The sequence below is a fragment of the Drosophila serrata genome, unplaced genomic scaffold, assembly GCF_035046125.1.
Source record: "Drosophila serrata isolate PLE 108 unplaced genomic scaffold, ASM3504612v1 contig_382, whole genome shotgun sequence".
In the NCBI taxonomy this organism is placed as follows: Eukaryota; Metazoa; Arthropoda; class Insecta; order Diptera; family Drosophilidae; genus Drosophila; species Drosophila serrata.
The window spans coordinates 7930990-7946043 of record NW_028257280.1 but is presented as its reverse complement, the minus strand read 5'-3'; the positions used below and the strand labels follow the sequence as shown (position 1 = coordinate 7946043).

Here is a 15054-nt window from a genome sequence, read left to right as displayed (position 1 = left end):
GTTTCTTATGTTTTTCGTTGATACCAATTTTATTGTTTTTAATTGGTTTCTCTTAACTATTCTGTTGATTAACTAGAAAATAAATAAAGTTTTTGACAAAGAAAAGAAGAAAGACTATCAGCCATTTTAGAATGAGAAAACCTTTTAAATAATAAACATAACGTTAAATAATAAAATAAATATGTATATATAGGGTTTCTTATGCTTTTCGAAAATATACCTGTTTTATTGTTTTTTAATTCGTTTCTTTTAACTATTCTGTTAATTAACATTAAAATCTAACAAAGTTCTACTTTAAGCTAGAAAATAAATAAAGTTTTTGACAAACAATAGAAGCAAGACTATAACCTTTTAAATATCTCATTCTTCTTAGCTTTTTAAGAAATGAGATAATATGTTACTTTACTCATCAATATCCGATACTTACCAGTTTTAAGCTTCCACGTAAATCACCACATTTAAATCCTTTGTGAATTTCTTGTACACAGATTAATTGATCCTTGCTCAAGAGTCTCCTTGCTAAAAAAAATGCTCAAAGTACAAAAAGCACTACATTTTTATTTTCTTTTTAGCATAACAAAGATGTACTTCCAAAATGGTTAGAAAATTAATGCATGAACTTTGAGGAGTGGGTTTCTTCTAGTGTAATATTCCATTACCATGCTTTCATCTTTAAAAAATACCCACAAAATAATAAAAGATTTATGTCATATTATATTTTCACAGTAAGAAATATTCATAAGAAATTATTTGGCTTCTACATAGTTTCTTCTCTCTTCTTCTCTGTGAAAGTTCAACCTTTTGTTAAATCGCTTTAAGCCATATTTTCTTCAATTTATTTGCCAAGCCCGTTGGCTTGAAACTGGCTTTGATGTCAGCTCTACTGCTGCGGTCAGGTAAGCTGTGTAAATGTGCTAATTTCATTTGAAGGTTAGTTATGCTATTGACCAGTGGGCGGAGGCCTACTGCCAGACCCATACTCCACACCTCACACCCATTCACAGACTTTGGGCAGACGCCTCCAACTTCCAGGGGTGCGTAAGTGTGAATTGCAGTTTGTTTGTTGCTCTTGTTGTTTGCTGAGTTTTGGCCAGTTTGCCAGTTTGTGAGTTTGCCAGTTTGCCAGTTTGCCAGCTTGGCCGGCCTGCTTGTGTTTGCCTGTTTGCTGGTGTTTGGCTTCCCTGTTTGTTTTATGAGCGCGCGGAACGGCCATTAACAATGCTCGATGGCTCTATTGCCGGCTTGAATGGCTCTCAATTGGTTTATTGCGGTTTTCGGCGCATGTGTTTTTCGGCCAAAATCCGCAGACTAATCCAAAAGGCCAAAGCTGCGGCGTTTTAATTCATTTATGCAAAACTGCGAAATCTCTCTCACTCTCCCAGCCTCAATCTCCATTTCGCTGCCCAAATTTGCTTATTCAAATTTAAACGCTTTTAGCCAGTCCAGGAAACTGGGTCAATTAACGATGTCAACGTCAAAATGATGCACATTTTGCAACCCACTCCCTCAGAGATCCAGTGGATGGCGTAAACTTCCGCATAAATTTACAACGCTCAACTGCAATGGAGAGAGAGAAAGAGGAACAGAGCCACAAAAAGACCTAGAAGCGGCGGCATAAATTAAAATCCATTTTTTAACTCAACCCAGGGAAAAAAAGTATTTTGACTATGATTGTCATAATCAGCCGAGGGGCCAGGAGTTGGACCTGGAGCCTGGAGTCGGACCTGGAGCTGAAGCTGGAGCTGGAGCTGGAGCAGGAAGTAAAAGCAGGAATTTGAAACTATGGAGAGGCCACGCAAACACAGTCCGTCCCCCCTTTCGACTCTTTTGCCCAACGAACCGGTTGGCGATTAGTAAAATTACTAATTTACATTGGCCAGGTGTCCAGGTGGCTGGGCTACCACCTACCTAATTCATTATTTTTTTGTTGCCCGCTCGCGGTTGTTTATGTGCCAAAATGCTATTCCTGTTATAATGGATTCCATGCCCTTTAAGGTGGAATTTTAATTATAATTAATGATTTACTTAAATTGAGCTGAGTTCTCTTGAAAATTTAACTATAAAATAAACAGCACTTTAGTCAACAAGTTCTGTATACAATTCTTGTTTTTTTGTTTTGTATTTATAAACTGATAAAAAGTGATTCTTTGTGGCTTTACAAAATGTAACTCATACAACAAATTTAACATGATTAATTTCTACATTATTATAGAGTGTCATTAACTTAAAACCAAATAATTTTAAAATATAAAATGTAACAAAGAAAGCTAACTTCAAACAGCCGAAGTGTGTATATCCTTGCAATTACCCATTGGATCATTGGTTTGTATTAATTTGGAATTTAACATTTTCGATTTTACTCCTCACTTTTAAAGATTTAATTAAATATTTTGTCGTATTTTTATTTTTTAATGGTTTATTCTCAATTGATTAAAACTTGGTTTGTAAATAGAAATTGATATGATTTTTGGAAATTATTGGCTTTTTGGAATTCGTACACCTATGTTTATAAAAATATAATACCACTTTTTGAGTTTATATTTATCGATATATTATATTTATATGACAATATTTCCGACAAAGTGAAAAATATAAAACTCATCACTAAGCCAAAAATGCTTTTATTTCAATTCGGAAAGCTGTTCTGTGCTAGTTTTTATAGGGCGAAGAAATCTACATTTTGAGTTTTAAAATTAAAGCAAATTTAAAATTTTTCAAATTTTGACATTTTGACAATGTTAATTTTTAACCAAAAATATTTGAAAAAAATTTTCAAATTTTTTTTTTCTTCGGACATGGCTAGATCGACTAGGCTTTTCCTACTGATCAAGAATATATATAATTTATAGGGTCGGAAATGATTCCTTCACTGATTTGCAAGCTTTTGACTAAAATTATAGTACCCTGAAAGTTTAAAAAAGCCTGACAACATAAATATCATAATTAAACCCCTTTACACATTTTTAACAATTATGTTATATATATTAACATATTTCTGTAAATGTAGAAATAAATACTAATAAAGTTGTTTACGGTAATAAAAACTCTCCCTCATCAGCACTTGAAATAAATATAGTAAATGTAGTTAAGACTAACTTAAAATCGATTAAAATAATTGAAAAACTTCCCTTTTTTATGACTTTAAAAGTGCGGCTTGTAAATGATTAAGTACTGTAGTAATCAGGTCAAGCATGTCCACTTGAACCTTTATGTCATCATAAAAAAAAATATTATAAATAATCACATTCCATTATACAATGTTTGTTACCTGTTTAGTCGTGGACAGCTTTACTTTTACCTTTTTGCCAGGCCATCCTTAAAAAGTTTTTAATATTTTCTTACTTGCATTTTGTTTGTTACTTCTTTTAAAAGTTCAGGCCAAAGTTTTCGCTCTTCTCCCTAGAAAAGATGACTATAATGTTGTGAAAAACGTAGGCAGTCTTGTCATTTGCTTTGCCTTTTAGCTCCTGAAGAACTGGCCCCGTCAATTGACGGATGACAGGGCAGATGGCGAGTCAGTTTTATGAATAAGTTTTGAGTCGTTTCTGATTTTGTTCAACGGTCACTTTGAGTGAATAATTGAATTAAAAGTTTGCTGCTCTTTACTCTGTGATTTCTCATCTAAATGAGCAGGAACGAGCAATGGATTAACAAGAGGTTAAAAATGGGTTGGAGATTATTATAAATTTTTTTTAGTTTTTCAGAGGGGTTTCCCTAGCTATTAATAAATTTATGGATCACTAATAATATTGATTATATGGTTACATAAATTCTAATAAATATATACAAGTTTCCAATAACTTATCTAAAATTCCACAGAATTCCCCAATAGCAAAACAAACTTAAATTAAACCCATTGTGTCCAATATAATCCAGTTACTCCTGCTCTGGTAGCTTATATTCTCCATAACTAATTTATTTATAGCCTGCGTTTATATATACCCAATATATAGTACCAACCAGACACGATCTAGGTGTGTGCTAACCATTGAGTTGGCTAATAAGCTTGGCAAGATGAGTCAGTGCGTCAGTCATGAAATGAAAACGACAACGATTTTGATGACACTTGAATAACAACCAGTTGCGTTGACTGTGTTTGCTCTAAGATTTTAATTAAGTCAAACAAACAACAGAGAATCAAACCTCCACTCCGGTCCCCCCGAAAAGCTTTGAAATTTGAAAGATGAAGGAGATGATGCCCTCTCGAGATGGTGCTTCCCATGAACACTTGGCCACTTGTCTATCGATCTGTTTTGTTGTGTTAGCCCAGAAACTTGAATGTTTTGCGCATTTGAATAGCTGTCCAGAGTCTGGGCACTATGGGTGTATCCAATTTTGGATTATATAAATAGGAAATAGTGAAGGGCAAACGAAACTGGATTAAAGCAAAGATATAATACTACTTTTAATCTTAAAAAAATGTATTAAATATTTTGTATCCAAGTTTTTAAAGTTTTAACAAAACTCTTTTTGAAAAATTGTGTATAAATTTCCATTTAAGCTTGGAAAATAATTTTCGAGCCCACTGTACTGTGAAGAAAGCCCATCTGTCTGGCCACTTGGCCCCCATGATGCTTGAAGCCTCCTCTCCGGGGTGTTTGCCAAAAACTTTGCCTCGTCTTGTGCTCCATTTTCTGTTGCCTAATAGGTTTTGGTTATTATTATGACCACGGCTATACTAGCTACTGTCTTGGCCATTGTGTTTTTTGTTATTGTTGGCTAGCGCTTAGCCAGACAGTTAATATGAATCGGCCGGCTCTGCTCGTAGTATTCATTTCAGTTGGCGAAACACTCACAACTTTGATGTTCCGCCCCGTCGAACCACTTCCACTTTTATTCGATTTCTCAGTAGCCTCAGTAGCCGCCAGTCGATAAATTTGGAATCATATAAATTGCCAGTCGCAGAGTCGAGTCTTCATAGAATCCATCGAAACTTTGCCAGTGATTAGTGGCAGAAGTTTTTCCCCAAGTCCATTCGAGTAACGAAATGCGCACATTTGTTTGCCTTTCGCTGGCGGCCATTCTCCTGGTCGCTGGCTCCTCTGCGGCCACCTATGATGCGGCTGCCCAGCTCCTAGATGTGGATGCAGGTGTCCATGAACCTTTAGCCACACGCCAGGTTCGTCAGTTTGGTGGTCCAGGAGGAGGCTATGGAGGCTTTGGAGGCGGACGACCTGGAGGCGGCTATGGTGGCTTTGGAGGCGGACGACCTGGAGGCGGCTTTGGACCAGGAGGTGGTTTTGGAGGTGGACCTGGAGGTGGATTCGGAGGCGGTGGCTTTGGAGGACCCGGCGGCGGCTTTGGTGGTCCTGGTGGCTTCGGTGGCCCAGGAGGTGGCTTCGGAGGCGGCGGCTTTGGTGGCCCAGGTGGCGGCTTTGGAGGTCCTGGTGGCTACCGAGGCTAAATAGCAACCATCCATAGCAATCATCTGTGACTGACTTAGCTTAACTCACTAGAAATAGAATGTGTAATCAAAGTGCAATCAAGCACGTACTAATTAAGTCCCAAAATACAATTGCCTCTGTTCTTTGATTCACTTAATTTCCTTGTCATTTGCATTGCTTTCAATGATTGGCACTGTTATTTTCTCCCCAGTTAAATATCTAGTTGGGGAACTGCACTGAAAAAGATAGAGAAACAGTGGTATTTCTTATGAAAATAGATTGATTTTTTGGGGATTAAAATAACCAAGATATATTCAGGATTTTGAGAACAAATATGAAATATTTTATAGTCATTCTATTTTATCCTAAATTTAATGATATTTACAGATCTAAAATATATATTTCTTAATTATTTGAGATCTGTTTAAATATATAAAAAACCAAAACTGGACTTTATGGCAAGTTTTATATGTTTTAAATCAAACTGAAACAGTTTATATATTATCTCTAGTCTTATTCTACATTTTTTCTCTGTGAGTAAGCATTTAATTCCGTAACTGCTGCTTTCTTTCTTTCTTAGATTTTTTGTTTATTGTTCCTTCCTATTTATAACAAAGCAATCCATTGAAACTTAATGGAAGCTGCTGCCAGTGGCCCCGCGTCTCTGTTATCCAACTTGGCAATCTCGTTGGCATGGGCAAAGTCGTTTAAGATTAAACGTTTGCTGTAAAATTCCTCTTTTGACAAGCGCCCCTTTTATTGTTAAAAAATTAACTTGGCTTTAAATTTACGCCTTTTGTTATCCCTTGACCTTAGCCGTAGAGGACACCCGCCCGCCCACTTATACCGTTCATACAAGGGTCATACGCCAACATTGATAAAAGTTTTCGCTTTTTTCTTCTCTACCATCGCTCCCTTTTTTCATTTCGTTCTTCTTTTTCTTTATTCGTGGCTCGTGAAAAATTTCTTGTTACTAGAACGCAGTCTTGTAAAAAGGCTTTGTTAGTCTACACTTTCAGGGTAAACTCTTGGAACTTTGCTCAGGGAAAGGACAGGTCTTTTCCTTTAGGTCCTTTTAATACATTTTTGTATAGATTGAGCGGAAAGAAAATGGTAAAATGTTAAGCAAATTACTTGGTGGGAAGAAGCTCTTTACTATTTTACTAATTAAAGTGGTTTATAATAAAGATATAACTTTGTTTTGGAATAGATTTTGAAATATAATTTAAAATGTCAAACTTACTGCACTGAGAGAGCATCCAAGTTTCGGGAATTCTTTATTCTGTGTTATTTTTTTTTTGGCCATTTTGGCGGGGCTGTTCTTATCGAAATCGTGTCTCAATAAATCTACGGCACCTTCGGATACACACCCGCCCACTTGCCAGGATTCCGCCCCAATCCTACCAAGCCAAGGGCAACGCCCACGCGGCAGATGGCAGCTGGCAGCAGCCTCTCTGGAAATGGGTGGGAAAAAGCCGTTCGAACTGATTATCCTTGTTGACCGTCGCGGCAGCAGCCGCAGCTGATTGATTTGTTATTGAAAATATTAGGCCTCGGCCCCCAGAAGGGAAAATCGAGATAGGGGGCAAAGGGACTTGAGATTCTGGGATTCAGGACGCAGGATGTGGAAGTTGGAACGTGCTGTGTGTTTGGATACGCTTGAAACTTTTATAACTTTATGAGGGCGTTGTAATTTGATATCGCAAAGTTTTTTTTATTGCCTTTTATAGCCTTATAATTTGGCCGCGATGTTGTTACTACCACTGATGTTTTTGTTGTTCTTGTTGCTGTTGCTGGTGTCGCCACAAAAAGGGAGACGAGCCCCTTGTCCCAAAAAGAGGGGGTTCCCACCGGGCCGTATACTTGTTGTTTTGTGGCAGCTTTTTGTTTACACGTTATTTATGGCTTATAAATACGTATCGGGGCGCTTTAGGCGGCTTCTCTGAATTGTAAACAACTCACATGCGGCCCGTACTTACGAAATCTCTTAATGAGCATTAGATGCCGGCAAAATAAAATTACCCAAATGAATGTGTATGTATAATTGGATTAGAGAAGCTATAAATTTTCTAGTCCCGTCATTCCAGTGACGGCAATCTTATAAAATTTCACACTCTTGAATTTGTTTTGGGATTCTTCTTGGTTTCAAGAACTATTGAAATTAATTCCATAAAAAAATCCCTTGAAAAATTGTATTTCGTTCTAGAACTTCTCGATAAATCCCCCTCCTGGGTTGATGTCATTATTTTTACTATTTTTTCTGTTTTCATTTTGAGTCAGCATTTAAAGTCCGGCGAAGATGATTAATACAAAAAAATATTCTATAGAGAATTACTTTAAAATACCTAAATTTTTAACCTTAAGAATCATTTATAGTTTAGTTAATTAAATCCAGATTTTTCTACTTTATTTATAATTTAAGATTTTTACCACATAAATATTTAACTATGTATTTACATTTGTTTATTTGATGCATATGTTATGTATTAGGAAGAGCATGTCAGAATCTTTCAAATAAAAATATATATTCTATATTTCTGTCAACTGTCATGGCTTATATAATATAAATAATAAGTAGACTACTTCACATAATTTGAATTCAGAGAAACCAGTTTGTTTTCTAGTGCTGAATCCCCCCCATAAGGGCTCAAAATGTATGACTGTCATTCACTTGAAAGCTTTTGAAAGAGAAAAGTTGGTAATTGGTTGGCATATTCGACTTTATTATTGCAATAAAATAAGTTTCTACTCTAATGGTGTATTATAGTTCTCTAGCTGGACTATAAAGTTATTTTCATTTTTCATATATAATTGGGGATGTAAAAAGTTGTTCTTAATATGATATATTTGAAATTTAAACAAGCTTGGTTTTTATATAGTTTGTTTATACTTAATTGAAATGAAAAATTTAGTATAGAAACTATTTGTTATCTTAATGGAAATGTTTAAATGTACAAAACAAACTGGATTTTGTTATAAACTACCTACGTCAGGTAGACAAAATTCGATAGGGTATTGACTTAACTCCCTTGTAGAACATAATTATAGACGAACAAGAGGCTAGTCATGGAGTGGGTGAAAACAAGAACAGGTTGTTCTCACTGCGCAGAAATGATGTTGTTATTTTCTTTCTATATTTTTTCCCCTTTTCTGCTGCTGTTGTTTGTTGTTTACAATTTCAGCCCGGGGGCTCTTGAATGTCGGGGGTTTTCTTCGCCATTTGATTATGCTCAGGAAATTTAATTGTTTAAGGTCGCCGGCATATACACACACAACTCGTTTAGAACAGGAACGTGGGGAGACTTGAGCTCTGAGCTATATAAAGAGCCTAGGCGGGGGATCGGCTCGACTTTAGTCAGGTTAACGAGTCTGCGGAACGATGCGCGGCCACGTCCACCACTTGAATCTATTAGTGCTAAGTGCCGGCCTTTTGGTCCTGCTGGGGACCACTACCTTCGCCCAGGCCGCACCCGAGGCGGATCCGGATGTGGATGTACAGCAACTGACTCTGGCGGATGTAAATCAGGCAACGGAGCAGCAGGAGATGCCGGCTGTGCGCCTGGCCAGGCAATTTGGCTTCGGCCGGAGAGGCTTTGGCGGCGGCGGATTCGGCCGAGGTGGCTTTGGCCGTGGCAGGGGAGGATTCTGCTGTGGCGGCGGCTACGGTGGGTTCCGGCGACCCGGTTTCGGTGGTGGCTTCGGTAGATTCTACCCACCGCCGCCGCCGCCCTTCTTCGGCGGTCCCTTCTACGGCTAAGTGTTATTCATTTAATGTGCATATGTGATACGATCAGACCTGGATTAGCTGCGAATAAATCAACACGAGCTGCTGCTCTAATTACCCAACCAAGTGCTGAATCAGGCTTTTTTTTTATGAATATCTCCATTCATTTAAATGGAGGCTCGAAAAGGGGGTCGGCTTCTCTTTAAAAATGTTCAAGCCAGGTGCTTAGCCATCCATTACGTTGTGTTCTGACGGAAGCTGCTGCGAAATATAATGGAGTTCCCTGACTGAGATGTTACACTCCGTGAAAGATATGACGGAAGAGGACTTCATTCTGCACTTAACAAAAAATAACATTCTTTTATGAGGTGATTATTTTAAAAGGTAATAAATGCAAACAGTATTTGTTCTCAGTGAGAGATCTGCTACAAAGCCCATTTAAATTTATTTTAATAATTTCGTAGCTAACTTCTTTAATAAATCAAAAAAGAATTACCTTAGCTAATTGTCCAAACAAGTTAAGTGCTTAAGTTCTACAGATATTTCTTATAAATAGAGCGCAAAGTTGGCTAAAGACATTATTAACCTAACCAAAAACGTATCAAGATGCAAGCTCTATCGTGCCTGTTATTTTTGGTGGTGATCCTGCTGGCAAGAAATATCCTGGCTGAAGATCCAAAGGAGCAGGATCAACATCATCACATCCCGGAAGAGGAAAAATCTACAGATGATGCTGCGGAACGGATACGTCGTCAGATTGGAGGATTCTTTGGCGGTGGTCTAGCCTATGGAGGTCGTCCCTATCTACCGTTTGGTTATCCCAATTATGGAGGTCCTTATGGTGGAGGACCCTACCTGGGCCATTCGTATGGACCATATTATCAAGAACGCAGAGTCATTGGAGGAGGCTTCGGTGGTGGCTTCGGTGGCGGCTTCTATGGCCGCTAAGTCCTGAGGAGATATTGTTCTGGGGCACAATGTCGACTTAATAAAGTTAAACATTAAAACAAGAATAAATCCAGTGGATAAAAAGGGTTAAGGACAACGATGGGGGCCATGGAGTTGGCCCTGGGGTGAAGCTGAAATTATAAAAATTTCATTTCAAATCACGTTGAGTGACATGCAGACGGAGCACAGGACAAGAAAACTTAATCAGCGATGTTAACGATGTCAGGCTGCGGGAAACAGGATGTCATTCTGTACCATCAAATGGCTCCATTCCGGGTCGCGTACTCGTATTTTATTTCGCTCTCTACTTTCTTTTCCCTTCCCGGATTTTCTTTTTCCCGTTTTTCAGTTGTGTTTCTTTTTTTTACTTGCTGTATTTTTTTGTATTTTCTAATTCATATGCGTTTCAAGTTTTAATTACGTGGGAAAAAAGCGAATGAACAAACGAGCGGGTGCCAGGGCAGGGAGTAAAATTTCAGAGCCAGGACCAGGACCACGGGCAGGAGCTCCGTTCCTGGCTTCGTTTGGCTTGACTGACAGGCGGCAGCAACATGAAAATAACAAAATACGCCCAATCAGCTCAGCCAGAAACGGAAACGAGACGATACACAGAGGGCAGACAGTACGCCCAGACCTAGAGACAGACAGATGCAGACCAAAAAAAAAGGGGAAAAAAAATTAAGTAGCGAAATCAGCGGGTAAAATAAAATAAAAAAAACATTGGGGAAAAACAGAAGGAGCGTGGGCCCCAGTACAACACAAATAAAACAGGATAAAGGCGTTGCATGCCAAGGATAATCCGTGCAGCGTTCGTACAAAGACGAAACCCGCGGCTGACACAGAGGCGGAAGAAAAATGGTAGCACGCAAAAATTGTGAACTCACTTGACGTAGCTCATTCTGCCTGAGCTGGTGCCTTAAGCACTCGAAGAAAATTTGCTACGATTTAAAAATAATATTAGAAAATAGCACAGAATTCAAGTGTTTCAAAAAACTAGTAAATTCCCATTTTAAACTAATTTTTCAGAATTTTTGAAAAGTAAATAAAAAGCCAAGGATGTGAATTTTTAATTAGAATACAGACAGAAATATAGAAAGATTAAAAAATGATCCAGGACCTAAAAATTAAACTTATAAATTTCTGTGAATTAAAGGGAAAACAAGAAGAAATAGATTTTAATTTTAAAATTATTCTTAGAATATTTAACACGAAGTAAATAGCCAAGGGGACGGCATTTAATTGTAAAATAAGATAAGAAAATGTTCCAGGGCTTAAAAATACGCCTTAAAAATTTTACAGAATTTAAGGGATAGAAAGAACTAATTGAATATTTTTAAAATATTTAAAAGACATTAAAGGTCAAGAATGTGGATTTGTAAATGGAAGGAAGGTTTTCTTTATAGAAAACAATAAAAGACATGTTTAGATTTGAGCTTCAACACTATAAAATAATGTGTTCCTTAATTACTACTTATTTTTAAATTAATTTCTGTTTTTATTCAATATTTAAATAGTTCTTTTAGTTTTCCTGCACTAATTTATTTTTAAAGAAAGGAACATGATGGGAAACCCTTAAGGGTACATATATTTATTTACTAAAGGATTATAGAAGGTACTAAATAATTAATTATTTTTCAAAATTAATAAATAAAATAAAATTATATACAAATTTTAAATATTTAGAAATCATTTTCTCTAATTAGTAGGGAATATAAATATTTTCCCCAGTGTACACCTTATTTCTTAACTCCACCGCTAACTTCACCCACTGCCAAATGGCATGACGACGTTGTTTGGTGTTGACGTGTCTGTGGGTCGGTTGTGTTGGTTGGTCATCGCTTGTTAGCTGCGTGTGTTGGCCAAATCAGCGCTCCATCCGCTGCCCTGGCCAGAAGAAGATGCGGCCATAAGCATAAATATGCACGATCCACAACAGCAGCTGGCCAAATTGCTGTGTGCGTGCGTGCGTATGAAAAGGGAGAGGGGTAGAGTTCAAGAAAGAGTCCTTTCAGTTCGCTGTTTCGCAGCCCAACGAAAAAAAAGAGGGAGAATAAATATCAGAGTAATTAACAATTACAATGATGCGAGCGAATTCTGCTGGCCAACAATCCTGGCCCAGGACCAGGTTCTAACGCTTGGCTGCCTGGTTAACGGACTGCTTGAGTGACTGACAGTTGCTATCACAATGTGGAGCCCTGTCTGCCAGTCTTTCAGTTCGTCAGTTCATCTTTCCATCCTGTCCATCCTGTCCATCCTGTGGTTGTGGCTGCTGCTGCTCCTCCAGGATGCTGACATTCCCACAGTTGCTTCGTTTATTTCGTCCAGTGTGTCTAGAGTAATAACATTATGGTCATCAGCTTGTAGAATTCAAAAGAAATAACTTTTCTATTTGCAAATTAAAGCAGAAATTATGGCAAGCTTAAGAGTGAAGAATGAAAAGATTTAAAACCATTTCAAATTTGTTTTTACACTAAAAAGAGTGATAAATATCATGAAATGTTTTGCAAGTAGTTAAACTAACTTTCCAGATTAGTTTTTCCTAAGGTATATCCCACTTCGACTTGCCAAAGTTTCCAAATATTCTTTCGATAAGTTTATGCTTGAATAAATGCGAAAATTGCAATTATTTGAGGTGAGTTTATTTATTTTTCAATAGTCTTTTTAGACAGTAACCCAATGATTGCCTTGTTGCTTAATTGACGTGCTTTAACCAACAACAAGATTACATTGATTTTATTGAATTTTCTGTATGAGTATCTAAGTAATAATGCAAATATTATATATATTTATATTTATATTGATTTAACTAAGCGTATTAGTTGTGAACAAGGCTTACATTTATGCAACATCAAAATTAAAATACATTTTTACCAAAAGCCCATTATATAGAGACATGTTTTAATGCACAGCCCGTCAGTAATAATATCATATAAATTAGTCCTTGTAGGGGAAAAGCACTCAGTGCTAGTCCTCCCCTGTTTGGTTTCCCCTTAAAAACAACACACTTTGGCCGGATTAAGGATGATTTTATTTTGGTTTCCCGTCTGCCACGTTTAATTGTATTTGCGGCCAGGACACACACACACAGGACACACGCAGAGCACACACACAAATGGGGGAGGCATGTAGGCACACAGAAAGTTTTCGCCGCTGAAAAATCTAAGAAAAAATCCCTAATTAAACAGTTTGTCAGTAATGCAAATAAACTTTGTTCAACTTTTGCCCACAGTCAACGAGCGAGGCGAAATGGCAACAAAAAAGCGCTTTTCCTTTCCTGTTGCTTATTATTCTTTGGTTTCTTACTTATTTCGAAATTCTCCCCTCTTGTCATTTTTGTTTTTGGTCAAGCACACAAAAATGTAATTATTAAAAAATTATGCTAAACACGCAATAAAAACTTGGTAAGAGAAAAATACAAAATTAACGAAGAAAACCAAGTACAACGAGCACAAAAGAAAAAAATGTATTTTTAAAAGGCAAACGGTCAAATTTATATATTTGCAATTTTTCCCTCAACTTTTTTTTGTGTTCATATTACGTTTTGTTTTGTTACAAGCCCGCATGATGATAGACGAAGGAAAAGCAAAAAGAGGAATGAAAGGAAAAGGCGAGCCGGGAAACAAGAGCAAAATTAACAATTGTTAATTTGAAAATTGCACACAAATGCGTAATGCGAAAGTTTTTGCAGTACTCCGTACTCCGTACTCTGTCCCTGGTTCCAGACCCATCCTGAGTCCGGTCATACCCCCAAGTCCATCCCTCGGATTCAGACAGACTCGGCTTGGCCACTTGTTAAGTGTTAATGAAATAATTATGCCAACTTTGCCCGGTCCAGCCAGTGGCTGCACATGGCCCATACCGCGTACAAAACGCCCAAGCATATATACACATACACTGGGGGAAATTAATGAGTATTTACAATGATTTACTATACTATTATATGTTTCATTTAAAAGTTAAATACTTAAAATGAACATCTTCCTTCTGTGTAATCCCTAAAACCCTCTGGAAAGTCCTTTGCCCTATACTACTTAATCTTTTATTTAGAAATTAACTTCTGTTTCTGTAAAATATAAACATTTAATTTAAATAAAATATTGTTTCCTTAAAAATTCATTTCAAAATTAACATCTTCTTGCAGTGTAGTCCCTATACCCCTCTGGAGAGTCCTTCGGCCCAGTGGCACCCCTGCAACCACTTCAGTTTTATTGTTCCCCTTCTCACTGAACTTGGGAACAATGAAGTGTGAGCTGGCCAGAGTCCTTATGTAGGATGTCCTTCTGCCTCAAACACTCCCCCCACACTCCCCCACGCCCTATTGCTTTTTTTAATTCGATAAACTGCCCTCTGAAGACGCAGGGCAGCGACCTTGGTCTTGTGGCGCCCCCAAAGCCTAAAAGCAGGCAATGCTTTTGTACCGTCGAGGCTTTCAAACGCCTAAGCCGCTTAATTACAACGAGTCGTCGGGGGCCCCAGAGTTTGCCAGCTATTTGCTTAAGACGCGAAAATGTGATTAACAAGTGTGAAAAGCCGCTCGGCTCTCCCTTAATTTTTATTTTTTTGTTCCTCTTTTTCATTTCTGCATGTCTTGTTTCCCAAGTTTTGCTTTCCCGAGTTTGAGGGAGTTTAATTTTGGTTGAATAACTTTAATTGATTTAGTTTGAGAGGAAGAGCGTGTGTTTCACAGAGGCGGAGAGAGCTTTCAATTGTTTAAAAAATTATCCGAGTTTTTTTTGGCACCAAGTTAACTTTCTTTATATCACGATTTTTCTTTTACTTTGTGTGGTGATTGGAAAAATTTCAAGTACTACTTATAAGGTTATTTTAATGGGAAAATTGATTAAGATTTCAAGACTTAAATATATATATTCTTTGACAAAAAATACATAAAAACTTATAATTTCAAATTAGTTTGATAGAAAAATATATTATTTCTTTCCGAAAATCAATCTAAAAGGGAAGCCTCTCTAAAGCAAGCACCCCTTTGTTCCACTTGAA

The 15054-nt window shown here is 37.3% G+C and overlaps 3 protein-coding genes across 3 annotated transcripts; all 3 read left to right on the top strand.

Annotated features, from left to right (window-relative positions):
• The first annotated feature begins 4934 nt into the window (after positions 1–4934).
• LOC110185983 (uncharacterized) lies at positions 4935–5664 on the top strand. Its single transcript, XM_020955010.2, has one exon. It carries the CDS (start codon positions 4988–4990, stop codon positions 5402–5404), a length of 417 nt encoding a protein of 138 aa, XP_020810669.2. The 5' UTR covers positions 4935–4987; the 3' UTR covers positions 5405–5664.
• A 3069-nt stretch (positions 5665–8733) lies between these two features.
• On the top strand, positions 8734–9234 carry LOC110185797 (uncharacterized). The gene has a single exon (XM_020954804.2). It carries the CDS (start codon positions 8764–8766, stop codon positions 9139–9141), a length of 378 nt encoding a protein of 125 aa, XP_020810463.2. The 5' UTR covers positions 8734–8763; the 3' UTR covers positions 9142–9234.
• A 480-nt stretch (positions 9235–9714) lies between these two features.
• On the top strand, positions 9715–10125 carry LOC147642603 (uncharacterized). Its single transcript, XM_086840874.1, has one exon. The coding sequence runs from the start codon at positions 9715–9717 to the stop codon at positions 10054–10056; it is 342 nt and encodes a 113-aa protein (XP_086697000.1). The 3' UTR covers positions 10057–10125.
• The last annotated feature ends 4929 nt before the right edge of the window (positions 10126–15054 follow it).

What these genes read in the sequence shown, in the direction of transcription:
- LOC110185797 (XM_020954804.2), top strand. Translation starts at nt 8,764, where the DNA reads ATGCGCGGCCACGTCCACCACTTGAATCTATTAGTGCTAAGTGCCGGC.
- LOC110185983 (XM_020955010.2), top strand. Translation starts at nt 4,988, where the DNA reads ATGCGCACATTTGTTTGCCTTTCGCTGGCGGCCATTCTCCTGGTCGCT.
- LOC147642603 (XM_086840874.1), top strand. Translation starts at nt 9,715, where the DNA reads ATGCAAGCTCTATCGTGCCTGTTATTTTTGGTGGTGATCCTGCTGGCA.